The following is a 27,052-nucleotide window of genomic DNA, read 5'->3' as shown; positions in this document are numbered from 1 at the left end:
CAAACAACAACCAAACAACAACCGACCAACAACCAAACAACAACCAAACAACAACCAAACAACAACCGACCAACAACCAACCAACCAACCAACCAACCAACAAACAACCAAACAACAACCAACCAACCAACAAACAACCAAACAACAACCAACCCACAGCCAACCCACAGCCAACCAAACAACCAAACAACATACAACCTACAACCAACCAACCAACCAACAACCGAACAACAACCGACCAACAACCAACCAACCAACCAACAGCCAACCAACCAACCAACCAACCAACCAACCAACCAACCAACCCCTTTATTTAGAGGCCAAAGTGAAAGTAAAAAGACCTGATGTCTGTAAACTGTGATTGATGTTTACAACAGACGTTTTACTGTCCACCTTCTTTTCCTCTATAGGTTTGTCTAACCTGGAGGTTTGTTTCCAACCCGTCAGCTCATCTGACTGCTCGTGTTTCTTGACCCATATAACTTATTTAGCGATGACACTATGTTCCTACATCTCTGTAATTCACTCGGTGAGTACAATGTTATCATAATTGATTGAAATGATGAATGACTGGAGCTGTGAAAATAAACCGTAAGTAGTAATAAATCATAGTTGTCTTTTTAGCTGAACTTTAGAGGAACAGTTGTGTGTCCTATTTTCACTGTTCCTTGTGTTTATATATAGTTTACTAGTATTAGCCATCACAGGACAACGTTTCAGACTCCCTCCCTTTCAAAGAGACTTTAAATCTCAATGGAACAACAAAGGTTACATAAAAAAATAAAGCATGTATTTGTATTTGGCTGATGATGAAAATCGTATCATTCATGTAGTCATGAGGTCATGGAAGACTTGGACATAAAATGTGTTAACCAAAGCTTTTCTCTGTGCAGAGAGTTTCCCCGAAACAGTAACCACCCAAATACATCGTCAGCTTCACAACAAGCATCATTAAAGGCATGTTTCCTCAGCGACGATGTCAGCCCACGTCTCCAATGAAGATCTTTCATAAAGAAATGCTCCTCAGATGAGGCAGTGCTCACGTATTCAACATTCCCATCCCAAGCACTTCAGACATGTCCCTCCAGTGGTCCTCCCTTCCTGCTGAGACATCCTGGACTCTTCCTCCGTCCTCCGCTCAGCTCTATGAACTGCTGCTGAGTCGTCGGCGCAGCAGAGAGGCCGGCTTGCTCTCCATGTCCTCTACGTCGCTTTCACATTGTCTCTGGAAGAAAAGGATCAGTACAGGTGGATTTAAATCTGAGGAACACTCCTGGGTCAAACATGCATTAGCACACCTGTATGTTGTACAGCTCACAGCGGGTATATCAGGGCTGTTGAAGTTAACGCAATAATAACACTCACTCGTTTTAACGCCAGTAACTTCTTTAACGCATTAACACAACGTGCTGTGGAGGTGATGTAGCAGAGGAGGTTAAATAACGCTCCAAACTTGTGCTAAATCTTGGCGAGGAAAAACTGGTCCATTTTCAAAGGGTACCTTGACCTCTGACCTCCAGATGTGTGAATGTGTGAAGGTTTTAGTCCAAAAATCTAAAATATCCAAAAAATGTCAAAAAAGTCTGAAAAAATGTCAAAAACATTTACTAAAAACGTCTGGAAAAAAAAAAAAAAAAGGATCAGTGAATGTAAATGGGTTCTATGGGTACCCACGAGTCTCCCCTTTACAGACACGCCCACTTTATGATCATCACATGCAGTTTGGGGCAAGTCATAATCTCTCTCTCTCTCTTTGTGACTGCCAATCGTCTGCATCGATGCATGTCATGTAATGCAGCTAGATACGTAATGCCCACTAGGAAACAGGGAGAGAGAGCATAGCCATGTGTCGTCTCTCTGCAGAGACACACTGAACACTGATACTGTATGTGATGAATGAAGGTGTAGGTGAAGTTCAGCAGTACGCCTCTAGAGGTCACACTGTGCTGGAGGGCTGAGACCATCTATGGAAGACACGACTTCCTTCCTCCACAACTGCTCCTCTTAAAGAGCATGGTGATTGTGAAGGTGAAGGTGAAGGTGATGGTGAATGTGATGGTGAAAGTGATGGTGAAGGTGATGGTGAGGGTGATGGTGATGGTGAAGGTGAAGGTGATGGTGATGGTGAAGGTGAATGTGATGGTGAAAGTGATGGTGAAGGTGATGGTGAAGGTGAAGGTGATGGTGAATGTGATGGTGATGGTGAAGGTGATGGTGAAGGTGATGGTGAAGGTGAATGTGATGGTGAAGGTGAATGTGATGGTGAAGGTGATGGTGAAGGTGAATGTGATGGTGAAGGTGAAAGTGATGGTGAAGGTGATGGTGAAGGTGAAGGTGATGGTGAATGTGATGGTGATGGTGAAGGTGATGGTGAAGGTGATGGTGAAGGTGATGGTGATGGTGAAGGTGAATGTGATGGTGAAAGTGATGGTGAAGGTGATGGTGAGGGTGATGGTGATGGTGAAGGTGAAGGTGATGGTGAATGTGATGGTGAAAGTGATGGTGAAGGTGATGGTGAGGGTGATGGTGATGGTGAAGGTGAAGGTGATGGTGATGGTGAAGGTGAATGTGATGGTGAAAGTGATGGTGAAGGTGATGGTGAAGGTGAATGTGATGGTGATGGTGAAGGTGATGGTGAAGGTGATGGTGAAGGTGAATGTGATGGTGAAGGTGAATGTGATGGTGAAGGTGATGGTGAAGGTGAATGTGATGGTGAAGGTGAAAGTGATGGTGAAGGTGATGGTGAAGGTGAAGGTGATGGTGAATGTGATGGTGATGGTGAAGGTGATGGTGAAGGTGATGGTGAAGGTGAATGTGATGGTGAAGGTGAATGTGATGGTGAAGGTGATGGTAATGGTGAAGGTGAAGGTGATGGTGAAAGTGATGGTGAAGGTGATGGTGAAGGTGAAGGTGATGGTGAAGGTGAATGTGATGGTGAAGGTGAAGGTGAAGGTGATGGTGAAGGTGAATGTGATGGTGAAGGTGAATGTGATGGTGAAGGTGAAGGTGATGGTGAAGGTGAATGTGATGGTGAAGGTGAAGGTGAATGTGATGGTGAAGGTGAATGTGATGGTGAAGGTGAATGTGATGGTGAATGTGATGGTGAAGGTGATGGTAATGGTGAAGGTGATGGTGAAAGTGAAAGTGATGGTGAAGGTGATGGTGAATGTGATGGTGAAGGTGAATGTGATGGTGAAGGTGAAGGTGATGGTGATGGTGAAGGTGATGGTGAAGGTGAATGTGATGGTGAAGGTGAAGGTGAATGTGAATGTGATGGTGAAGGTGAATGTGATGGTGAAGGTGAAGGTGAAGGTGAAGGTGATGGTGAAGGTGAAGGTGATGGTGAAGGTGAATGTGATGGTGAAGGTGAATGTGATGGTGAAGGTGAATGTGATGGTGAAGGTGATGGTGATGGTGAAGGTGATGGTGATGGTGAAGGTGAATGTGATGGTGAAAGTGATGGTGAAGGTGATGGTGAAGGTGAAGGTGATGGTGAAGGTGATGGTGATGGTGAAGGTGATGGTGAAGGTGAATGTGATGGTGAAGGTGAATGTGATGGGTGAAGGTGAAGGTGAATGTGATGGTGAAGGTGAATGTGATGGTGAAGGTGAATGTGATGGTGAAGGTGAAGGTGAAGGTGATGGTGAAGGTGAATGTGAATGTGATGGTGAAGGTGAAGGTGAATGTGATGGTGAAGGTGAATGTGATGGTGAAGGTGAAGGTGAAGGTGATGGTGAAGGTGAATGTGATGGTGATGGTGAAGGTGAAGGTGAAGGTGAAGGTGATGGTGAAGGTGAATGTGATGGTGAAGGTGAAGGTGAAGGTGATGGTGAAGGTGAAGGTGATGGTGAAGGTGAATGTGATGGTGAAAGTGATGGTGAAGGTGATGGTGAAGGTGAAGGTGATGATGAATGTAATGGTGATGGTGAAGGTGATGGTGAAGGTGATGGTGAAGGTGATGGTGAAGGTGAATGTGATGGTGAAGGTGAATGTGATGGTGAAGGTGATGGTAATGGTGAAGGTGAAGGTGAAGGTGAAGGTGATGATGAAGGTGAAGGTGATGGTGAAGGTGAAGGTGATGGTGAAGGTGAATGTGATGGTGAAGGTGAATGTGATGGTGAAGGTGAATGTGATGGTGAAGGTGAAGGTGATGGTGAAGGTGAATGTGATGGTGAAGGTGAAGGTGAATGTGATGGTGAAGGTGAATGTGATGGTGAAGGTGATGGTAATGGTGAAGGTGAAAGTGATGGTGAAGGTGATGGTGAAGGTGAAGGTGAATGTGATGGTGAAGGTGAATGTGATGGTGAAGGTGAAGGTGATGGTGATGGTGAAGGTGATGGTGAAGGTGATTGTGATTGTGATGGTGAAGGTGAAGGTGATGGTGAAGGTGAATGTGATGGTGAAGGTGAATGTGATGGTGAAGGTGAATGTGATGGTGAAGGTGATGGTGATGGTGATGGTGAAGGTGAATGTGATGGTGAAAGTGATGGTGAAGGTGATGGTGAAGGTGAAGGTGATGGTGAAGGTGATGGTGAAGGTGAATGTGATGGTGAAGGTGAAGGTGATGGTGATGGTGAAGGTGATGGTGAAGGTGAATGTGATGGTGAAGGTGAATGTGATGGTGAAGGTGAAGGTGAATGTGATGGTGAAGGTGAATGTGATGGTGAAGGTGAATGTGATGGTGAAGGTGAAGGTGAAGGTGATGGTGAAGGTGAATGTGATGGTGAAGGTGAATGTGATGGTGAAGGTGAAGGTGAAGGTGATGGTGAAGGTGAATGTGATGGTGAAGGTGAATGTGATGGTGAAGGTGATGGTGAAGGTGAATGTGATGGTGAAGGTGAATGTGATGGTGAAGGTGAAGGTGATGGTGAAGGTGAAGGTGATGGTGATGGTGAAGGTGAATGTGATGGTGAAGGTGAATGTGATGGTGATGGTGAAGGTGAATGTGATGGTGAAGGTGAGGTGAAGGTGATGGTGAAGGTGAAGGTGAATGTGATGGTGAAGGTGAAGGTGATGGTGAAGGTGAATGTGATGGTGAAGGTGAAGGTGATGGTGAAGGTGAATGTGATGGTGAAGGTGAAGGTGATGGTGAAGGTGAAGGTGATGGTGAAGGTGAAGGTGATGGTGAAGGTGAAGGTGAATGTGAATGTGATGGTGAAGGTGATGGTAATGGTGAAGGTGAAAGTGATGGTGAAGGTGATGGTGAAGGTGAATGTGATGGTGAAGGTGAATGTGATGGTGAAGGTGAAGGTGATGGTGATGGTGAAGGTGATTGTGATGGTGAAGGTGAATGTGATGGTGAAGGTGAAGGTGAATGTGATGGTGAAGGTGAATGTGATGGTGAAGGTGAAGGTGAAGGTGAAGGTGATGGTGAAGGTGAAGGTGATGGTGAAGGTGAATGTGATGGTGAAGGTGAATGTGATGGTGAAGGTGAATGTGATGGTGATGGTGATGGTGATGGTGATGGTGATGGTGAAGGTGAATGTGATGGTGAAAGTGATGGTGAAGGTGATGGTGAAGGTGAAGGTGATGGTGAAGGTGATGGTGAAGGTGAATGTGATGGTGAAGGTGAAGGTGATGGTGATGGTGAAGGTGATGGTGAAGGTGAATGTGATGGTGAAGGTGAATGTGATGGTGAAGGTGAAGGTGAATGTGATGGTGAAGGTGAATGTGATGGTGAAGGTGAATGTGATGGTGAAGGTGAAGGTGAAGGTGATGGTGATGGTGAAGGTGAAGGTGAATGTGATGGTGAATGTGATGGTGAAGGTGAAGGTGAAGGTGATGGTGAAGGTGAATGTGATGGTGAAGGTGAATGTGATGGTGAAGGTGATGGTGAAGGTGAATGTGATGGTGAAGGTGAATGTGATGGTGAAGGTGAAGGTGATGGTGAAGGTGAATGTGATGGTGATGGTGAAGGTGAATGTGATGGTGAAGGTGAAGGTGAAGGTGATGGTGAAGGTGAATGTGATGGTGAAGGTGAAGGTGATGGTGAAGGTGAAGGTGAAGGTGATGGTGAAGGTGAATGTGATGGTGATGGTGAAGGTGATGGTGAAGGTAAATGTGATGGTGAAGGTGAAGGTGATGGTGATGGTGAAGGTGAATGTGAAGGTGATGGTGAAGGTGAAGGTGAAGGTGAATGTGATGGTGAAGGTGAAGGTGAAGGTGAAGGTGATGGTGAAGGTGAAGGTGATGGTGAAGGTGAATGTGATGGTGAAGGTGAATGTGATGGTGAAGGTGATGGTGAAGGTGAATGTGATGGTGATGGTGATGGTGAAGGTGAAGGTGAAGGTGATGGTGAAGGTGAAGGTGAAGGTGATGGTGAAGGTGAAGGTGAAGGTGATGGTGAAGGTGAAGGTGATGGTGAAGGTGAATGTGATGGTGATGGTGAAGGTGAATGTGATGGTGAAGGTGATGGTGAAGGTGAAGGTGAATGTGATGGTGATGGTGAAGGTGAATGTGATGGTGAAGGTGAATGTGATGGTGAAGGTGATGGTGATGGTGATGGTGAAGGTGAATGTGAAGGTGAAGGTGAATGTGATGGTGATGGTGAAGGTGAATGTGATGGTGAAGGTGAAGGTGAAGGTGATGGTGAAGGTGCAAAGTTCTGTTCTGGATTCTAACCGTATGGAGTGTTAGTGTTAGTGTCAGGTTCAGGCTGGGGAAGTGGTCTCACCTCTAGAGTTTCTGGATCGGAGCTGCCCTTACACAGCAGCTTCAACTGGTTCAGTCGGTTACACATCCACACCATGTTATAGGACATCTGGGGGGGGAGAGAGAATGTTTTACAGTGTTCAGCAAAACCAGAATATCTGACTGTTCTTAAGGATAAATAGTTGGACGGGGCAGAACTAGAGCAACTCTGTCTCAGTACTATCTGATCATTTATTCTGTGAACAGGTAATAACAACAGATAGCCAGACCCAGTGTGGGTAACATTAGCACCTAGGACACCTGGTCTCAATGTGAAACAGATAGCCAGACCCAGTGTGGGTAACATTAGCACCTAGGACACCTGGTCTCAATGTGAAACAGCTCACCAGTGTCAGAAAAACACACAAGGACAGTTTTCAGCTAGCTCGGTGGAGCCCTCTACTGGACTCTATGGGTAATGCTCCCCTCCAATCACAAGCATGCATTTGCCCACTGAAAATGTGCATAAGCGTAGCCGGCCAATCAGGACGTGCCTATCTGAATACGTGCGGAGCCCTCAGTATATAAGGCAGCATGTCTACCATCCCACAGCCTCTACAGCCTCTACAGCCTCTACAGTGAGCAGTGGAGGAGTGACAGGGCCCCTTGGTAGAGGGCTCCGCCTGTGCTTATAAAACCAGATTCTAGCCCTCTGCTAGACTCTATGGGTACGGTGGGTGGCGCCCGATGAATGCACGCCCTGCCGCGACACAACATCGACCAAGTACTGCTCGACCAAGTACACAGTCAACTGACTGTGACTAAAGTCAGTGTAACACCGGCAGACGGTAAGGTATGACATAATGTTTGTCACTACTCACAAGGCTCATTTATTAATAAGGTAAATTGTATTATTTAACCCAGCAGGCAGTTTAAATATTGATCCGGACTCACCTTCCATTTCCTTCTGGCGTTGAACTTCTTAAAGTTCCTCATATTTATTGAGGATCGATTCCTATTGGCTGCCTGCATGCGTGTGATGGGCTGAAACACACATTATTATATCATCATTATGAGTACCATTCAGTAACATGACGCAGTCAGTAGCTGAAGCAGGTTAGAAGACTCGTAGTAACCTTAATCCATGGATGAAGCAGACACTCCTCCGCTGTCATTCTATCACTGCAACACACATCAACACAGTAGTCATGACGACAGATCAGGAGAGAAGGAAAATCAGTAACATCAGTAACATGTAATGATTGTTGTTAGGAAGTTAAACAGGTCATAATTCTCTCTCTAATATCTATTTTATATTGATGTGAAATCATCTCCTTCAAACATCTGGATTTATTCAAGTTTCTCACCAAAAACTACATTTTACCAGATTACATTTGAACACATCATGATAACGTTGTAATTTACCTTCACCCAATAGTCATTTTTCCTGAGCCGACTTTGAACGCCTCATAACAATAACTCAATGGCACCTCCGTTAACGTTGGTATCTCCGTTATTCATCCAGTCAGGACTGAGCTGCTAACGGCTGCTAACAGCTAACGTTACTAACTCTCCTCCTGCTGATGTAAACACAGGTTTGTTGTTCTCAGTGTCTCTTTATCAGGTAGAAACAGGATGCATCCCCTCAGCTTTAGTAGCTCCATGCTGCTGAGAGCTTTATTATCTCTTCACCGTGTCTCCGGTCCCAAACTAACTGAAACATGATGCAGCGTGCGTCTGCGTCATTGTGCAGCGTAACTGTGGGAAAGCATCAATAAGAGGAATCGATAATCACGGAGGCACGAGATGACAAGAAAGAGGACAACTACGGTTCTCTGTTCCATCACTAGAGTTTTCCCTGCCTGCCAACGTGGCGGGTGCTAATCTCCGACCCCGACTACATACCTGGGGATCTTCACCAGGAGTTTCTGGATGAAGTCTTTGGCCACGGAGCTGGTCATGCTGAAATACTGTTCAGGAAACTGGTAGTTCATGACGATGACGTTCCTCAGAGTCTCCTCATCGGTCTCTCCTTGGAACGGTGACAACCCGCTCAATCTGAGGACGGAGGACAACAGCGAGAGTGAGACTCCGACGAGTCCACATCTCAACCCGAAACACCTCTGATCAAAGCTCTGAATGGAGCTGAAGGGCAGCCCATAATACACAAAGAGACTTGAAGCAGTGAGTGTAGACGGCTGTGTTCCATATTTAAAACACACAAACAGGTGAAACTTACAGTATGTAGGTGATGACAGCGATGCTCCTGGAGGAGAGAGAGAGAAACAGACAGTCATGTGACCTGGTTTCAACCTTTTACTCTACTGTCTGACAAACAGGAGACAAACGGAGACATTCAGGACAGGCCCCGACATGTCCCTGACACAGGAATGTCCTCCCACACCTCACAGAGACACAGAGACACTGAAAACAGTCCAGAGACGCTTCAGAAACACCACGTCCATGTGGACACCACGTCCACGTGGACAATCATCAGTTATAACAAAGAATACTCACCACATGTCTGCTGCTGGACTCAGAGTCTCACTGCTGATCACCTCAGGAGCTAAGAGACATGGACACAGAGAGAGAGGGACAGAGAGACAGAGAGAGAGACACAGAGAGAGATGGACAGAGAGACAGAGAGAGACAGAGAGAGAGAGGGACAGAGGGACAGAGAGAGGTGTTATCAGGACATAGTTACCAGATTAAACATCGAGTGTCTGAGCCGGGAATCGAACCACCAACCATCCCGACTGGTGAACGAGCCGCTCTCCCTCTGAGCCACAGCCAACAGCTCTAGATTTATTATGACGTTTAGATAAATATGAAACATGGAATCATGTTTCTATTCTAAATCACTGGACCCTGAAATAACTTTTAGTTAGGCCCCAGAACTGAAGCTCCACCTTGAACAGACGTTTAGTACATTTCAGTACATGGTGCTGATAAGAACTCTCTTTCTCTGTCATACCTGAAGTAAACATTTGAATAGAGGACTATTACTGTGCAGTATTAATAGTTTACTATTAATAGTTAATAGTTTTACTTCAGAAAAAAAGGTTTTTTTTGTCGGCCTACTTCACTAGACAGCGTTTGCCCTTGAGGCCCCCAAACCAGTAAATCCGGCCCTGAACACACATCCAGGTCGTCGTGGTTACTCGCGGTCAGAAACATCAGTCAACACACACAGAGGTAATAAACCAAACGGTTTCGGTTGCAGAGAAAAAAGGACAAATGGTTCAGTAAAAACAAATGTTGGTTCATGCAAATTTAAAAGTGACACACAGCAGAGCATGTACACAGACAACGATATGATGAGCCCTGGATTCAGTTCCATCTGCAGCTCTTATGAAGGATTTCAGATTGGAAAAGCTCACAGATAGAAATCCATCCTCACCGATGTACTGGGGGGTTCCACTACTGCTCCGGTACTCCTCCCCCTGGTGGAACCGGTGGGCCAGGCCGAAGTCGATGAGTTTGACGTTGAGCTGCGGCGCCATTCTGTCTGACAGCATGATGTTCTCTGGCTGAATACAGAGAATCAATGTTGTTACGGTGGAAGGTCACGTTCACAGCTACGGTATGTTTCAGAACATCAACAGCGAGCAGAGGAGCCGTCTGGGTCGGTTCTCCGGTACCTTGAGGTCAAAGTGGGCGATGTTCTTGCTGTGCAGGAATCCCAGCCCCTCCAGGATCTGCTGCATGAACTCTATGGCCTCGCTCTCCAGCAGGTCCTCCTTCTCAGCGATGAAGTCAAACAACTCCCCTCCACTGACACTGAAACGTCAGACACAAGGGTCTGTTAGTTATATAGTTATACAGTATAGTGTGTTATAGTCGACATCGGTGACCAGCACACAGCAGAGGAACGACTGGATCTGACTCCTGACTGGAGGACGTCCTGGATCTGAACAAGGTCCGCATTCCTCCGGAGGTCAGTGGTGTCCTGGGCTCTCATTTAGAAAACTGTGCGTTGGATCCATACTAAAAATGTACGTGCACATCCTAAACTGTGATGGATGTTTACACCAGACAGTTCGGGTAATTCCTTCACGCTGGCACTGACCAAGCTGCCATGACAGCTGGCACATGCTGTACTGTATGCACACATGCAGCTGCACACTGAATCAGTCCTGGAGAACCTACTGCAACCACAGGACGGGGGGCAGTGGGGGCCTTAAGGTTAGAGAAGCGAGCTTGAGACCGGAAGGTCGCCGGATCAATCCTCCGGACCCGCAGGATAAATCTGGGTGGGGAAAGTGGAAGGTAGCGCTTGACCCCTTGAGCAAGGCCCTTAACCCCAACCGCTCCAGTGGAGCTGCTCAGTGGCCAGCAGATCAGACTGGTTGTACTGGGCAGCTTCCAGGTGTGAATGTGTAACTGTGTGAATGTGATCAGGGCGTTCCTGAAAAAGAGAGGGAGACTCTCAGTGAACCTCCCCCTGAATAAATAAAGGTAAAACACAAACACACAGTGTTGTGAACTCACAGCTCCAGGACGAGCACCACCTCGGCTCGGCTCTCGAACACGTCTTTGAGAATCACGATGTTCTGATGTTGAACAGCCTGGAGGATCTCCACCTCCTGCTCCACGCTGCTCCGGTCCAGGCCCAGACGGCTGCACGTGTTCTTACGAATCTTCAGGAACTTGCCGGCCCAACGAGTCCCGGTGGCCCGCTCACGGACCTGTCGGACCTGACCGAAGTGCCCACTGGACGGGGACGAGAACATCAGTCACAGTAAAACATCAGTCCCAGTAAACACAGACAACAAACATCTGCTCATTTGGTTCATTTTGTTACTCTGAGACCCAACACCTGCACTGCATTCTAAAAGCCCTTATTTTCAACCTTTGACATTAAATAAATAGTGTTAGAGTTTGGCTAACGATCCAAGAGAAAGTCTCATTCATTGACTTCTATATCCGTCTAAAGCCGTTTCCTTTACTGGCTTCCTGATAAACTTTATTAACCATGTACCGGACACAGTTTAGCAATTTGATTTTGTTGGAATATGAACACACTCAAATTAAATCTGAACATCAGCACTTTACCGTTTAACTTCCAGTACAATGTTCAGAAGAAACACAGCAACATCTGGACATGTCTAAATACCTACTGACTGCATTGTGGTAATATGTTATACAGTATATATATATATATATATATATGTATATATATATATATGATAGATCCATACCTTCCCAGAACTTCCCCGATCTCGTAGAAGTCTTCCACATTTTCCGGCTTGAAGACGGCCATGTTGCTTTGCTTCACTGCTCCGTTGTTAGTCCACCTTCAGGAGGCTCATGGTCCTCTGAACTCTACAGACACAGCTGGACCTGATGAGGAGGAACATGTCAGAAGTTACATATTAACACATTAGTGTTCTGCTCTCGCTGCAGGTTAACAAACACCTTTTCTTCTGAATACTTTTTACCCACATTACACCAGATTAATAGGATCCTTTCAGAGGAACAGATGACATCATTAGCTTCTACAGAAGCCCAGATCACGTGTGTGTAGCACTTCCTAATTTCAGATTCTACTGTTGGGCTGTAAACCGAGGATTATTAATGCTGGCTGCATTATTACAAGACAATAAATGAAACCGCATTAGAGTCTGGTTGATTTCCAGTCCGCTGTACGAGCTCACACAGACACCGGCCGACGGTGTCACGGTGCTGAGTCCGGCTTGTTGTGCATTAGTAATAATGCAAATACTGCTCTCAGTTTATCAACACATCTTCATCCCTTCTTTTATACATTTGCATTCTTCGAAAAATGGCCCCCCCTCCCTGATGACACATCCCTTTCTGTTATCTCACAACTCACACACATCAGCTGTGTGAAACCAACTTCCCCTAATACATCCCACTTCCTACATCATACAGTATGAACTCTCTCTCTCTCTCTCTTGACCTTAACCCGACAGGCGTTAACGTGTGAGGTTTTCTTACCCTGTCATGCCACTGTTACCACGGTTACAGATACGAGGTTGTAATTCCACTGTTACTGACTGTAACCGTTGTTAACTGGACTACATAATCCAACCATCGGGGTTTATTTGGAGTCGTCATGGAGGAAGAGGAGAGTTAAGAACTAAGTGAATGATCGTCATGCACTGACTGCTCGTGACTGAGGATGGATGTCTCTGTGCACGATGGAGCTGCAGCAGAGGACAGTGGTGATGAAGTAGAAAGACAAGAAACACTGAGACACTATCTAAAGTGATGATGAAGGTGATGTCGGAAATGAAAACGAGGTCATTGCTGATAGTTGCCCGGTCAGTGTGTCAAATATGACTAGTATCATTATTATAGCATCTGCACACATGAAAGCAGAAGCAGAGAGCAGCAGCTGTGAAGGAGAAGCATGAGCTGGAGGAACAGGAACCAGAAGGAAGCAGCTTGAACTAGAAGCCCAAGTAGCTGCATCAACTGCCAAAATAGCAATCGTCCAAGCTTCAGACGCGTATCCAGAGCTCCATCAGATGGCACGAAGAAAGGAAAACTCAACAGCATTCACCTTCCAGAGCTCTCAGCCCCGTGGCAACGAAGAAGTAAGAACCTCTGTCAGGAAACAGCAGCGCAAAATGATCCTTTCTCACTCGACCCACATCCCGAGGAAACTAAAACCAGCCAAGAAGCTCGGTTGAACCCGGGTTACCAATATACTGTAAGTCTACTGCAGGTGAAACAACACAACATGCTCTCGGTTCCCTGTGTGCAACCCTCACTGGGTTTCACACAACCGATGCAACCGCAAATTAAAGAGGAAGCATTTGGAGGCCTTAACGACACAAGGCCAAAGTGAGCATGGCTCACATCCCCCCCCCCATCCTCACTGCTTGACCTCTACTAAAGCAGGGCCAAAGGTTTTGCCCTTTTGGAACTAATGGAACTAATGGGCATTAACTAATCCACTAACGGGCACCCTGGACTTCTAGGATGATTGTGTCCTGTCCAGGTTAAGTCCAGCAGAGAGAGATGCTTTGTTTGGCTCCTGGCAGTTCTGCCGGGTTCTGATCAGAACGTCTGATGACAGAGCTGAATGTCAAACTTTCTCCTACGCCAGACCGGACAGGAGACAGGACAGGAGACAGGACAGGAGACAGGACAGGAGACGGGACAGGAGACGGGACAGGAGACAGGACAGGAGACAGGACGGGAGACAGGACAGGAGACGGGACAGGAGACAGGACAGGAGACGGGACAGGAGACGGGACAGGAGACGGGACAGGAGACAGGACAGGAGACGGGACAGGAGACAGGACAGGAGACAGGACGGGAGACAGGACAGGAGACGGGACAGGAGACAGGACAGGAGACGGGACAGGAGACGGGACAGGAGACGGGACAGGAGACGGGACAGGAGACAGGACGGGAGACAGGACAGGAGACAGGACAGGAGACGGGACGGGAGACAGGACGGGAGACAGGACGGGAGACAGGACGGGAGACTGGACAGGAGACAGGACGGGAGACGGGACGGGAGACGGGACGGGAGACGGGACGGGAGATGTTCCGGATTAGCAGGATTATGTTAAAACTCCTGTGAAGGAGGAGTGTGCTCTCCAGCTGCCTTTACTTCTTATTGGTTTCATCTCTTATTATTGTTGGGCATTTTAGTCCTTTTTATTTATTTGTCTATTATTTGTAACTGTCTGATTTTATTTTATATTTTATTTGTCTCACTGCTGACTGAAATGTTTTAATTCTTTCCCTGTAAAGCACTTTGTATATGTGTTCTGAAACGTGCAGTATAAATATAGTGTATTGTTATTTATTGATTAGTATTCTGTGTTGTTGCAGGGACATTAAAGCTGCTATTATTAGGTTAGCTACAGCTGTCCCTGGGCAGGAAGACAAACACAACCACATGATGATAAAACAACTCAGTTACTCTCATCATGTCAGATACACACTGAGATGTGTTCCTGTTGAACCACAGCGTGGTCTGAACTCATAGTTTCATATCGTTCTGTGGTCCACTTCAGTTCAACAAAACCAAACTAAGAAGCAGACTTTGTGCACACGCTGTTGAGTTAAACTGTTTACTGTAAAAGAAGGAACATAAAGTGTCTTATTGAACTGAGAGTATAGTTAATGTTTAGAAGTGAAGGTAGAGGATGTGTTGACTGGAGGACGGCGTTGCAGTGGTAGTGGTAGATAGTCCTCCAGGGCAGGAATGTGTAAGTTATGTGTGAGGAAGTAACGCAAGACGAGCTGAGACAATGAGACATATTACTAAGAAGACGCTACTCAGAATGCCAGTAATCTCAGGAGTCATATTTCAGAATAATAACCTAATGACATCTTTCCTCAAGGAGACATTCAGGAAGTGGATTCATCCTCTTCTGCTGCCAGCTGGGACCCGAATCTCCTCAACAACACTTCTCTCTGTTCATTCTGACATTTACATGTGAAATCCTGCAGCTACTAACTACTGACAACTACTGACAACTACTGAGATCTACTGACAACTACTGACAACTACTGACAACTACTGACAACTACTGAGATCTACTGACAACTACTGACAACTACTGACAACTACTGACAACTACTGAGACTGAAGCAGCCTGGTAGTCTGGCAGCAGCCGGGTAGCCTATACCTGTCACCTGTTACCTGTCTGTCTGTCTGTCTGTCTGTCTGTAGGATTAGATCAACTAACAACATCAACAGGTTGAGTATTTATAACAATAAGACAACTAAACACCTCATTAAAACTATATATACGTATATATATATACTGTGTATATACTGTGAATATATACACACAGTATACATATATACTGTGTGTATACATACATAGTATATATATATATATATATATATATATATATATATATATATATATATTTGTTTATATATGTATATACATATACACATATATATACGTATATATAGTTTTAATGAGGTGTTTAGTTGTCTTATTGTTATAAATACTCAACCTGTTGATGTTGTTAGTTGATCTAATCCTACAGACAGACAGGTAACAGGTGAAGCTGCTCAGGTGAAGCTGCTCAGGTGAAGCTGCTCAGGTGAAGCTGCTCCTCAGACTGATCAACAGTAATATCATTATATTATATAATAAGGAGTAATCAGTAGATATTTACAGGAGAGGTTCAGTCTGCTCACCGTCACATGAAGGCTCCGCTCCCAGAGGACGGCTCGGTTCGGTTCGGCTCGGTTCGGTGTTCCTCTGAGTCTTCTGTCTATAGATGGGTCTGTTCTGCTCCTCCTGATGTGTGTGTGCGTGCTGCTCGGCCCTGCTCTGTTGGGGAATGCGGAAAACAGGCTCGTGTACAGTGTGACGTCTTTGTGATGTCAAATCCGTCATCAGAGACCTGAAGGAGTCAACCTGCTCCTCCTACTGGAGAGACCAGAGACATGCTGCTCCTCCTACTGGAGAGACCAGAGACATGCTGCTCCTCCTACTGGAGAGACATGAGACATGCTGCTCCTCCTACTGGAGAGACCAGAGACATGCTGCTCCTCCTACTGGAGAGACATGAGACATGCTGCTCCTCCTACTGGAGAGACCAGAGACATGAGACATGCTGCTCCTCCTACTGGAGAGACCAGAGACATGCTGCTCCTCCTACTGGAGAGACATGAGACATGCTGCTCCTCCTACTGGAGAGACCAGAGACATGCTGCTCCTCCTACTGGAGAGACCAGAGACATGCTGCTCCTCCTACTGGAGAGACATGAGACATGCTGCTCCTCCTACTGGAGAGACCAGAGACATGCTGCTCCTCCTACTGGAGAGACATGAGACATGAGACATGAGACATGCTGCCTCCTCTCTGTCCTCAGAGGACCTGTCCCCTTTCACTGATGATGATGATGATGATGATGATGATGATGAGGATCTGTCAGTGGGCTGTAACAGCTGTTTGTGTCTGAACTGATCTAATACTAATAAAGAGACTCAGTTATTCTCAGTGAGCAGGTTAGATTCAGTCAGTTACCATGGAAACTGACTCAGAGTTTACCTCCTCTCAGCCTTAAAGCAGCAGGAGGAGGCAGATCAACGCAAATATTAAAACAAGTTTAGTTTTATGAAACGGTTGCTATATCCTGACAGTAGTACAGGACACAAGTAACCTGGAAATAATCATGTCCCTCTGTGTCCTCCTGTGTCCTCCGGTGTCCTCCGGTGCTCCTGACGGTATCTGCAGGATTTCACAGACTGGAGGAGAATAAGCAGTCAGAGCTGATCTGAGGTCTGCTGTCCAGCTGCCGTCTCTGAGAGCCGGCTGTCAATCACTCTGAACTCTGACCAAACAGTCAAACTAGGCAGCGCTGATCAAATATGAATCAATATTCTGTTACTGTAATGTCTATTACTCTCCTCACATGTTCTCACAATCATCTCGTAGTGCACGGTTTAGCTGCAACATGAGAACGTTTGTGACGCCGCCGCCATGTTGAGATCAGTTGAGGAAACAGAACACTAGAAAGGAGCTGTATAAATACATTTACCATTTTACTCAGTTTCAATATGCTTTTTGACAGGAGGACAGAGGACAGGAGGATAGAGGATAGGAGGACAGAGGACAGAGGATCGGAGGACAGGAGGACAGAGGACAGGAGGACAGAGGATAGGAGGACAGAGGACAGAGGATCGGAGGACAGGAGGACAGAGGACAGGAGGACAGAGGACAGAGGACAGAGGACAGAGGACAGAGGACAGGAGGACAGGAGGACAGGAGGACAGAGGACAGAGGACAGGAGGACAGAGGACAGAGGACAGGAGGACAGAGGACAGAGGACAGGAGGACAGAGGACAGAGGATAGGAGGACAGAGGACAGAGGATCGGAGGACAGGAGGACAGAGGACAGAGGATAGGAGGACAGAGGACAGGAGGAAGGACTGACACTGACTGATGTCTGTATTCTTCAGTCTTTCTAAACTTCACTCAGTATTTTCATGTCAGGAATATGATTTATTTTATCAACATGTTAGATTGTTTCCAGTGAGATATTAAGGAGTTTAGTGTTGTAAACATTACTGTTGCTGCTCTAGAAACAACATTTAGCCTAGTTATATTATAAATACAGTAGATGTATAGCTAATATGCACACTTCAATATTTGTCATATCATCATGGCAGTATTGAACAGTGTTATTGCAGATGTCAGATGTTGCTCATCTGGTGCAGGCCGTGTGTGAGAGGCTGCTCCTCAAGTAGTAGGAGAGTTGTGTGGAAGAGTTAAAGTGCCATACTGTATAGGCTCGGCCTACGCTACTGGATATTAACATCAGTCAGAATGGTGGGACTTGGAGAGACAAATGTTTTCTGAGGTGGTACTTTGAGAAGCACTGATCTAGAACACAGAGAGGCTCAGTACATGTTGTTGGTTAGTTAACAGTCTCTCCCTCTCCCTCCCTCTCCCTCCCTCTCTCCCACTCTCTCTCTCCCTCCCTCCCTACCTCTCCCTCCCTCTCTCTCTCTCTCCCTCTCTCTCTCTCCCTACCTCTCCCTCCCTCTCTCTCCCTCTCTCCCTCCCTCTCTCTCTCCCCCTCTCCCTCTCTCTGCTGGTGCAGGATGACGTGTGAATCAGCGTCTCCATGCAGACACATCTGTTGACTGTCGGTCCGTGGAACAGAATGAAACCATCACACAGCTTTAGAAAAACACAGCTTGTTTTTATTAATTATTCTGAAGTTCAACGACTGGCTATAAACTGCACATCTGCATGCAGTTCAATAAGTACACAATAAGCTGTTACAGATGTAGCTGTGGGTGTAACCGGTGTCTCACATGAACCCAGGTGCAGATGTGAAGGAGTAGCCAGCAGCTGGAGACGATGATGATGATGTCATGCTCACCAACTCTGAAACCGTTGTTCTACCTCCTGATCCAGAGTTCTCTTCATCACGCTGCGTGTTTGATCAAATCACAATCATGTTTCTTGGTCACTGTACTTTCCTTTCAACCCCAATATGGGTCATTAAGCTATTCAGAGATCCGTTGACTTCCACCCTCCCAACCCCCCACCCCAAGCAGCCTTAAACCCAGCGGCGCCTCCTCAGTTCTTCTTGGCCTTCGGCGAGTCGTACTTCCTCTTGCTGGAGTACCAGAGGAGCAGAGGGATGCCAATGGAGGGCAGAGTCATCACGCCGAACGCTGCCCAGTCCAGCTGCAAGAGGGAGACATGAGAGAGTTAGAGGGGAACCAAGAGACAGTCAAAGACTCTCTGAAAAACGTCTCCTTCATGAAGCTTCTAAAGTTCTCAGTTAGAGTTGAAACTGTTGTTGGAGAGGTTGTTCATTCTAGCGTTCATTGTGCTGTTAAATAATGTTTCTAATATTATGTCCAACCTGTTTCTATCCCCGGGCCAGAACAGAAGAACACAATACAATCAACCAGGTTTACTGCAGGACTGTTGTATTAGAGTTACAGGAGCTGTACCTAATAAACTGACTGACTGACTGAGTAGTGTATATTTATAATATTCAATGAGGACAGGAGCAGCAGGTTAAACCACTGTTCATTTAACTTGAACAGAAGTTGGTTTATTATATTTAGTGTTAAATATGTCACTGCCTTGTATCTTGAGAACTGAACCAGCAGGTCCTGCAGTCAATCTTTTTATTATTTTATAATAAAGGCTGTATGTATTTGCCATTAATCGTTGTTTACTTGTTTATATCCATAATTAATTTATCTCTGATTCCCTCACAAGAAAAACCTTTGAGGAATCCTGACCCGTCCAGCATCACAGATTTATTTCACAGTCACACTGACTCCTACATGTTACACACTGGGCCTTTAAAGGATATCGATTTTATTTAGTTCCTTAAAACTACTGTTATTAAAAATCTGTTTAGTGTCAGTGTACTGTAATAACCCTGCTGGGATGTCCTACTGTAGGCATCCAATACATGGAAACATCCCATAATAAAAAGGATAGATTAGTTAATAGTGGTGTCCTAATGAACAGGAAGTACTGCAGAGGTTCTGTTTATTAACTTCCACCAACAGTGATCTCTGCAGGTCAATCCTACTCAGTTAGAAGTGGAAACCGCCGTGTGAATGCAGCACTCACGTAGTGGGGGGAGAAGCGGCGGTCGAACTCCCGCTGAGCCAGGATGCCTCCCTGTCCGGGAGCGCTGGTGTAGCCAACCTGCAGGAACAACACACACGTCAGCTTCTTCACTTCACTTCACTTCACTTCACTTCACTTCACTAACACACTGGAACATGATGCATGAAGACAATCAGCTGCTCTTACCACGACCTGTCCTCCCTCCTGGGCCAGGTAGCTGACGGAGGCAGAGGTGAAGTTAAAGTAGCCGGCCTTCAGGGGGCGCAGCACCACCGTGTGAGACACGTTGCTCGCTCTGACAGGTCAACAGTTAAGAGTCCATTTACACATATTAGAAACACATTCACTACAGATGACCTCGTCATTCTATAAAGATGACCTCGTGATTCACTAAAGATGACCTCATGATTCACTAAAGATGACCTCGTGATTCTATAAAGATGACCTCGTGATTCACTAAAGATGACCTCATGATTCTATAAAGATGACCTCATGATTCACTAAAGATGACCTCATGATTCACTAAAGATGACCTCATGATTCTATAAAGATGACCTCATGATTCTATAAAGATGACCTCATGATTCACTAAAGATGACCTCATGATTCACTAAAGATGACCTCATGATTCACTAAAGATGACCTCATGATTCTATAAAGATGACCTCATGATTCACTAAAGATGACCTCATGATTCACTAAAGATGACCTCATGATTCACTAAAGATGACCTCGTGATTCTATAAAGATGACCTCGTGATTCACTAAAGATGACCTCATGATTCTATAAAGATGACCTCATGATTCACTAAAGATGACCTCATGATTCACTAAAGATGACCTCATGATTCTATAAAGATGACCTCATGATTCACTAAAGATGACCTCATGATTCACTAGAGATGACCTCATGATTCACTAAAGATGACCTCATGATTCACTAAAGATGACCTCATGATTCACTAGAGATGACCTCATGATTCACTAAAGATGACCTCATGATTCATTAGAGATGACCTCATGATTCACTAAAGATGACCTCATGATTCACTAAAGATGACCTCATGATTCACTAGAGATGACCTCATGATTCACTAAAGATGACCTCATGATTCACTAGAGATGACCTCATGATTCACTAAAGATGACCTCATGATTCACTAAAGATGACCTCATGATTCACTAGAGATGACCTCATGATTCTATAAAGATGACCTCATGATTCTATAAAGATGACCTCATGATTCACTAAAGATGACCTCATGATTCTATAAAGATGACCTCATGATTCTATAAAGATGACCTCATGATTCACTAAAGATGACCTCATGATTCACTAAAGATGACCTCATGATTCACTAAAGATGACCTCATGATTCTATAAAGATGACCTCATGATTCTATAAAGATGACCTCATGATTCACTAAAGATGACCTCATGATTCTATAAAGATGACCTCATGATTCTATAAAGATGACCTCATGATTCACTAAAGATGACCTCATGATTCTATAAAGATGACCTCATGATTCACTAAAGATGACCTCATGATTCACTAAAGATGACCTCATGATTCACTAAAGATGACCTCATGATTCACTAATGACCTCATGATTCACTAAAGATGACCTCATGATTCACTAAAGATGACCTCATGATTCACTAAAGATGACCTCATGATTCACTAATGACCTCATGATTCACTAAAGATGACCTCATGATTCACTAAAGATGACCTCATGATTCACTAAAGATGACCTCATGATTCACTAATGACCTCATGATTCACTAAAGATGACCTCATGATTCACTAAAGATGACCTCATGATTCACTAAAGATGACCTCATGATTCACTAAAGATGACCTCATGATTCACTAATGACCTCATGATTCACTAAAGATGACCTCATGATTCACTAAAGATGACCTCATGATTCACTAATGACCTCATGATTCACTAAAGATGACCTCATGATTCACTAAAGATGACCTCATGATTCACTAATGACCTCATGATTCACTAAAGATGACCTCATGATTCTATAAAGATGACCTCATGATTCTATAAAGATGACCTCATGATTCTATAAAGATGACCTCATGATTCACTAAAGATGACCTCATGATTCACTAAAGATGACCTCATGATTCACTAATGACCTCATGATTCACTAAAGATGACCTCATGATTCTATAGGAGGACCATTAAGAAGACATTTAAAGCTGAAGGATACGGTGCGATCCGGTCCCATTTCACGTTCAGCATTCCTGAAACGATTCCAAAGTCTTCAGGAGGAAAAGAATCATCTGACAGCTCCACCTCCAGAGCAGCGCTGGAGAGACAGACACAGAGGACGATCCGTTATTATAGTATATTATAGTACATATATAGTATATTGTTGTATATCAGTGTAGAGTATCTGTAGGAGAGTACTGAGTACTGAGTCCTGAGTCCTGACCTGGAGCCCACGTTGTAGATGTTGTACTGCAGGGTGAGGTCCCGGCCCTCCACAGCGTACCGGTTCAGCAGAGACTTAGAGGCCAGCAGACGAGCTCCCTCCTCTCCAGAACCCAGACCCAACAGAACCAGGACCACAAACACGGACAGCATCTTCATCTTCATCATCATCATCATCTGAGGAGAGAACACAGATCAGACAGAGTTCTGGAGAGATGGAGAACAAAGGTTGTGATACTATCTAAGGTCCAGAGACCACCTGGTCCCGGTGAGGTTCTGGGACCAGAGGACCAGAGGACAGTAGGTGGTAGGAGACAATGCCTGTTCAAAACACTCATCAATAAATCCTTTACAACAGATTCCCGTTATCAGTCTTTATACCGTTTATCGTTATTAATCTGATTAATCTAATCTGATCTGTTCATACTTTCATACAGCCTGTTGGTTAAACTCCACAGCAGCCTGGAGATGATGCTGAGTTAGACTGAGATGATGCTGAGTTAGACTGAGATGATGCTGTTAGACTGAGATGATGCTGAGTTAGACTGAGATGATGCTGAGTTAGACTGAGATGATGCTGAGTTAGACTGAGATGATGCTGAGTTAGACTGAGATGATGCTGTTAGACTGAGATGATGCTGTTAGACTGAGATGATGCTGAGTTAGACTGAGATGATGCTGTTAGACTGAGATGATGCTGTTAGACTGAGATGATGCTGTTAGACTGAGATGATGCTGTGTTAGACTGAGATGATGCTGAGTTAGACTGAGATGATGCTGTTAGACTGAGATGATGCTGTTAGACTGAGATGATGCTGAGTTAGACTGAGATGATGCTGAGTTAGACTGAGATGATGCTGTTAGACTGAGATGATGCTGAGTTAGACTGAGATGATGCTGAGTTAGACTGAGATGATGCTGTTAGACTGAGATGATGCTGTTAGACTGAGATGATGCTGAGTTAGACTGAGATGATGCTGTGTTAGACTGAGATGATGCTGTTAGACTGAGATGATGCTGAGTTAGACTGAGATGATGCTGTTAGACTGAGATGATGCTGAGTTAGACTGAGATGATGCTGTGTTAGACTGAGATGATGCTGAGTTAGACTGAGATGATGCTGAGTTAGACTGAGATGATGCTGAGTTAGACTGAGATGATGCTGAGGTAGACTGAGATGATGCTGAGTTAGACTGAGATGATGCTGTGTTAGACTGAGATGATGCTGAGGTAGACTGAGATGATGCTGAGTTAGACTGAGATGATGCTGTTAGACTGAGATGATGCTGTTAGACTGAGATGATGCTGTTAGACTGAGATGATGCTGTTAGACTGAGATGATGCTGAGTTAGACTGAGATGATGCTGAGGTAGACTGAGATGATGCTGTTAGACTGAGATGATGCTGTTAGACTGAGATGATGCTGAGGTAGACTGAGATGATGCTGAGGTAGACTGAGATGATGCTGTGTTAGACTGAGATGATGCTGAGTTAGACTGAGATGATGCTGTTAGACTGAGATGATGCTGAGGTAGACTGAGATGATGCTGAGTTAGACTGAGATGATGCTGAGGTAGACTGAGATGATGCTGTTAGACTGAGATGATGCTGAGTTAGACTGAGATGATGCTGAGTTAGACTGAGATGATGCTGAGTTAGACTGAGATGATGCTGTTAGACTGAGATGATGCTGAGTTAGACTGAGATGATGCTGAGTTAGACTGAGATGATGCTGAGTTAGACTGAGATGATGCTGAGTTAGACTGAGATGATGCTGAGTTAGACTGAGATGATGCTGAGTTAGACTGAGATGATGCTGAGTTAGACTGAGATGATGCTGAGTTAGACTGAGATGATGCTGAGGTAGACTGAGATGATGCTGAGTTAGACTGAGATGATGCTGTGTTAGACTGAGATGATGCTGTTAGACTGAGATGATGCTGAGGTAGACTGAGATGATGCTGTGTTAGACTGAGATGATGCTGAGGTAGACTGAGATGATGCTGTTAGACTGAGATGATGCTGAGGTAGACTGAGATGATGCTGTTAGACTGAGATGATGCTGAGTTAGACTGAGATGATGCTGAGTTAGACTGAGATGATGCTGAGTTAGACTGAGATGATGCTGAGTTAGACTGAGATGATGCTGAGTTAGACTGAGATGATGCTGAGTTAGACTGAGATGATGCTGAGTTAGACTGAGATGATGCTGTTAGACTGAGATGATGCTGAGTTAGACTGAGATGATGCTGAGTTAGACTGAGATGATGCTGAGTTAGACTGAGATGATGCTGAGTTAGACTGAGATGATGCTGTTAGACTGAGATGATGCTGAGTTAGACTGAGATGATGCTGAGTTAGACTGAGATGATGCTGAGTTAGACTGAGATGATGCTGAGTTAGACTGAGATGATGCTGAGTTAGACTGAGATGATGCTGTGTTAGACTGAGATGATGCTGAGGTAGACTGAGATGATGCTGTTAGACTGAGATGATGCTGAGTTAGACTGAGATGATGCTGAGTTAGACTGAGATGATGCTGAGTTAGACTGAGATGATGCTGAGTTAGACTGAGATGATGCTGTTAGACTGAGATGATGCTGAGGTAGACTGAGATGATGCTGTGTTAGACTGAGATGATGCTGAGGTAGACTGAGATGATGCTGTTAGACTGAGATGATGCTGAGTTAGACTGAGATGATGCTGTTAGACTGAGATGATGCTGAGTTAGACTGAGATGATGCTGTTAGACTGAGATGATGCTGAGTTAGACTGAGATGATGCTGTTAGACTGAGATGATGCTGAGTTAGACTGAGATGATGCTGTTAGACTGAGATGATGCTGAGTTAGACTGAGATGATGCTGAGTTAGACTGAGATGATGCTGAGTTAGACTGAGATGATGCTGTTAGACTGAGATGATGCTGAGTTAGACTGAGATGATGCTGTTAGACTGAGATGATGCTGTTAGACTGAGATGATGCTGTGTTAGACTGAGATGATGCTGTTAGACTGAGATGATGCTGAGTTAGACTGAGATGATGCTGTTAGACTGAGATGATGCTGTTAGACTGAGATGATGCTGAGTTAGACTGAGATGATGCTGAGTTAGACTGAGATGATGCTGAGTTAGACTGAGATGATGCTGAGGTAGACTGAGATGATGCTGAGGTAGACTGAGATGATGCTGTTAGACTGAGATGATGCTGAGTTAGACTGAGATGATGCTGAGTTAGACTGAGATGATGCTGAGGTAGACTGAGATCATCGCTGCTATGGTGAGCTAAATGCTAAATGCTAAATGCTAAATGCTAACAGTACACATCAACAGCGGGCCCAGACTTTGTTCTAACAGGCTTCTTCAGTTCGGCTCTGTATCCACACACACACACACACACACACACACACACACACACACACACACACACACACACACACACACACACACACACACACACAGATCTCCTCAGTACTGATCACTGATCACACTGATCAGTGATCAGTGTGATCAGTGATCAGTGATCAGTGATCACTGATCAGTGATCACTGATCACTGATCAGTGATCAGTGTGATCAGTGATCAGTGTGATCAGTGTGATCAGTGTGATCAGTGATCAGTGTGATCAGTGATCACTGATCAGTGTGATCAGTGATCAGTGTGATCAGTGATCAGTGATCAGTGATCAGTGTGATCAGTGTGATCAGTGATCAGTGTGATCAGTGATCAGTGATCAGTGATCAGTGATCAGTGATCAGTGTGATCAGTGATCAGTGTGATCAGTGTGATCAGTGTGATCAGTGTGATCAGTGTGATCAGTGATCAGTGTGATCAGTGATCAGTGATCAGTGATCAGTGTGATCAGTGATCAGTGTGAGGAGGAAAGACAACCATCATCATTAGTAATGATTCTAATCACTGTGTGGCTGACTGACCGGGACGCTGACGTGGACTACAGACTACAGGAGACTACAGGAGACTACAGGAGACTACCGGAGACTACAGGAGACTACCGGAGACTACAGGAGACTACCGGAGACTACAGGAGACTACAGGAGACTACAGGAGACTACCGGAGACTACCGGAGACTACCGGAGACTACAGGAGACTACAGGAGACTACAGGAGACTACAGGAGACTACAGGAGACTACCGGAGACTACAGGAGACTACAGGAGACTACAGGAGACTACCGGAGACTACAGGAGACTACAGGAGACTACAGGAGACTACAGGAGACTACAGGAGACTACAGGAGACTACAGGAGACTACAGGAGACTACAGGAGACTAGAGGAGACGGGATGTTAACGTGTCTCTCCGGTGATCGGGACCGGAGCTCCTGGTACTCTAAAGAACAGAACCGGGTCCCTCTGGCTCCGGGTCTCAGTGGAGCCGGTTCTGTGCCAGTGAGAGGGTGTAATAGAGGGTGATAGAGGGTGATAGAGGTTATAATAGAGGGTGATAGAGTGTAATAGAGGGTGATAGAGGGTGTAATAGAGGGTAATAGAGTAGAGGAGAGAGACGGTACCTGTCTGCTGCTGATCCTCGAGCTGCTGGTAGTGAAGGAGGAGGAGACGCGCATGCGCAGAACGATGAAGCTGCTGTTAGATGACGTGGCCCAGAGAGAGGAAGAGGAGGACCGGAGGACCGGCAGCGCCCCCTGCTGTCCGGAGGACCGGCAGCGCCCCCTGCTGTCCGGAGGACCGGCAGCGCCCCCTGCTGTCCGGAGGACCGGCAGCGCCCCCTGCTGTCCGGAGGACCGGCAGCGCCCCCTGCTGTCCGGAGGACCGGCAGCGCCCCCTGCTGTCAGGGGGCGGGACTGGTTCCACTTATATCAGGTTGCTATGGTTACAGTGACAAAGACAGTAATGCATTTTTTCTTATTAATTTAATTTTA

The 27,052-nt window shown here is 45.4% G+C and overlaps 2 protein-coding genes across 4 annotated transcripts; both read right to left on the bottom strand.

Moving 5' to 3' along the window:
• Positions 1 to 781: 781 nt before the first annotated feature.
• Positions 782 to 15,991, bottom strand: si:dkey-240h12.4 (death-associated protein kinase 2). 2 transcript variants are annotated; one of them, XM_037795585.1, is made up of 12 exons: positions 15,754 to 15,991; positions 11,832 to 11,973; positions 11,122 to 11,343; positions 10,272 to 10,410; positions 10,031 to 10,160; positions 9,148 to 9,196; positions 8,870 to 8,896; positions 8,536 to 8,688; positions 7,767 to 7,812; positions 7,585 to 7,674; positions 6,674 to 6,760; positions 782 to 1,225 (listed from the first exon to the last, which is right to left on the bottom strand). In XM_037795585.1, the coding sequence occupies exons 2-12, from the start codon at positions 11,891 to 11,893 to the stop codon at positions 1,145 to 1,147; spliced, it is 1,086 nt and encodes a 361-aa protein (XP_037651513.1). In that variant the 5' UTR covers positions 11,894 to 11,973; positions 15,754 to 15,991; the 3' UTR covers positions 782 to 1,144. The 2 variants fall into 2 exon arrangements, with proteins under 2 accessions (XP_037651513.1, XP_037651512.1); XM_037795584.1 differs by having other exon boundaries at positions 15,776 to 15,988.
• Positions 15,992 to 18,271: 2,280 nt separating this feature from the next.
• On the bottom strand, positions 18,272 to 26,791 carry ssr2 (signal sequence receptor, beta). 2 transcript variants are annotated; one of them, XM_037795430.1, is made up of 7 exons: positions 26,684 to 26,749; positions 26,045 to 26,053; positions 22,157 to 22,332; positions 21,932 to 22,030; positions 19,882 to 19,990; positions 19,696 to 19,773; positions 18,272 to 18,786 (listed from the first exon to the last, which is right to left on the bottom strand). In XM_037795430.1, the coding sequence occupies exons 1-7, from the start codon at positions 26,735 to 26,737 to the stop codon at positions 18,676 to 18,678; spliced, it is 636 nt and encodes a 211-aa protein (XP_037651358.1). In that variant the 5' UTR covers positions 26,738 to 26,749; the 3' UTR covers positions 18,272 to 18,675. The 2 variants fall into 2 exon arrangements, with proteins under 2 accessions (XP_037651358.1, XP_037651359.1); XM_037795431.1 differs by lacking the exon at positions 26,045 to 26,053 and having other exon boundaries at positions 26,684 to 26,791.
• Between the last annotated feature and the right edge of the window lie 261 nt (positions 26,792 to 27,052).

This window comes from Sebastes umbrosus, chromosome 15, assembly GCF_015220745.1.
Source record: "Sebastes umbrosus isolate fSebUmb1 chromosome 15, fSebUmb1.pri, whole genome shotgun sequence".
Taxonomy (NCBI): Eukaryota; Metazoa; Chordata; class Actinopteri; order Perciformes; family Sebastidae; genus Sebastes; species Sebastes umbrosus.
This window is presented reverse-complemented; position numbering and strand designations above follow the sequence as displayed.

What these genes read in the sequence shown, in the direction of transcription:
- si:dkey-240h12.4 (XM_037795585.1), bottom strand. Translation starts at nt 11,893, where the DNA reads ATGGCCGTCTTCAAGCCGGAAAATGTGGAAGACTTCTACGAGATCGGG. An exon ending in TCGCCCACTTTGACCTCAAG is followed by an intron (nt 10,161 to 10,271) that starts GTACCGGAGAAC and finishes CTCTGTATTCAG; the next exon opens with CCAGAGAACATCATGCTGTC. An exon ending in CTCCTGGTGAAGATCCCCAG is followed by an intron (nt 7,813 to 8,535) that starts GTATGTAGTCGG and finishes TGTGTGTTGCAG; the next exon opens with TGATAGAATGACAGCGGAGG.
- ssr2 (XM_037795430.1), bottom strand. Translation starts at nt 26,737, where the DNA reads ATGCGCGTCTCCTCCTCCTTCACTACCAGCAGCTCGAGGATCAGCAGC. An exon ending in ATCTACAACGTGGGCTCCAG is followed by an intron (nt 22,031 to 22,156) that starts GTCAGGACTCAG and finishes CTGTCTCTCCAG; the next exon opens with CGCTGCTCTGGAGGTGGAGC. An exon ending in GCCGCTTCTCCCCCCACTAC is followed by an intron (nt 18,787 to 19,695) that starts GTGAGTGCTGCA and finishes TCCCTCTTGCAG; the next exon opens with CTGGACTGGGCAGCGTTCGG.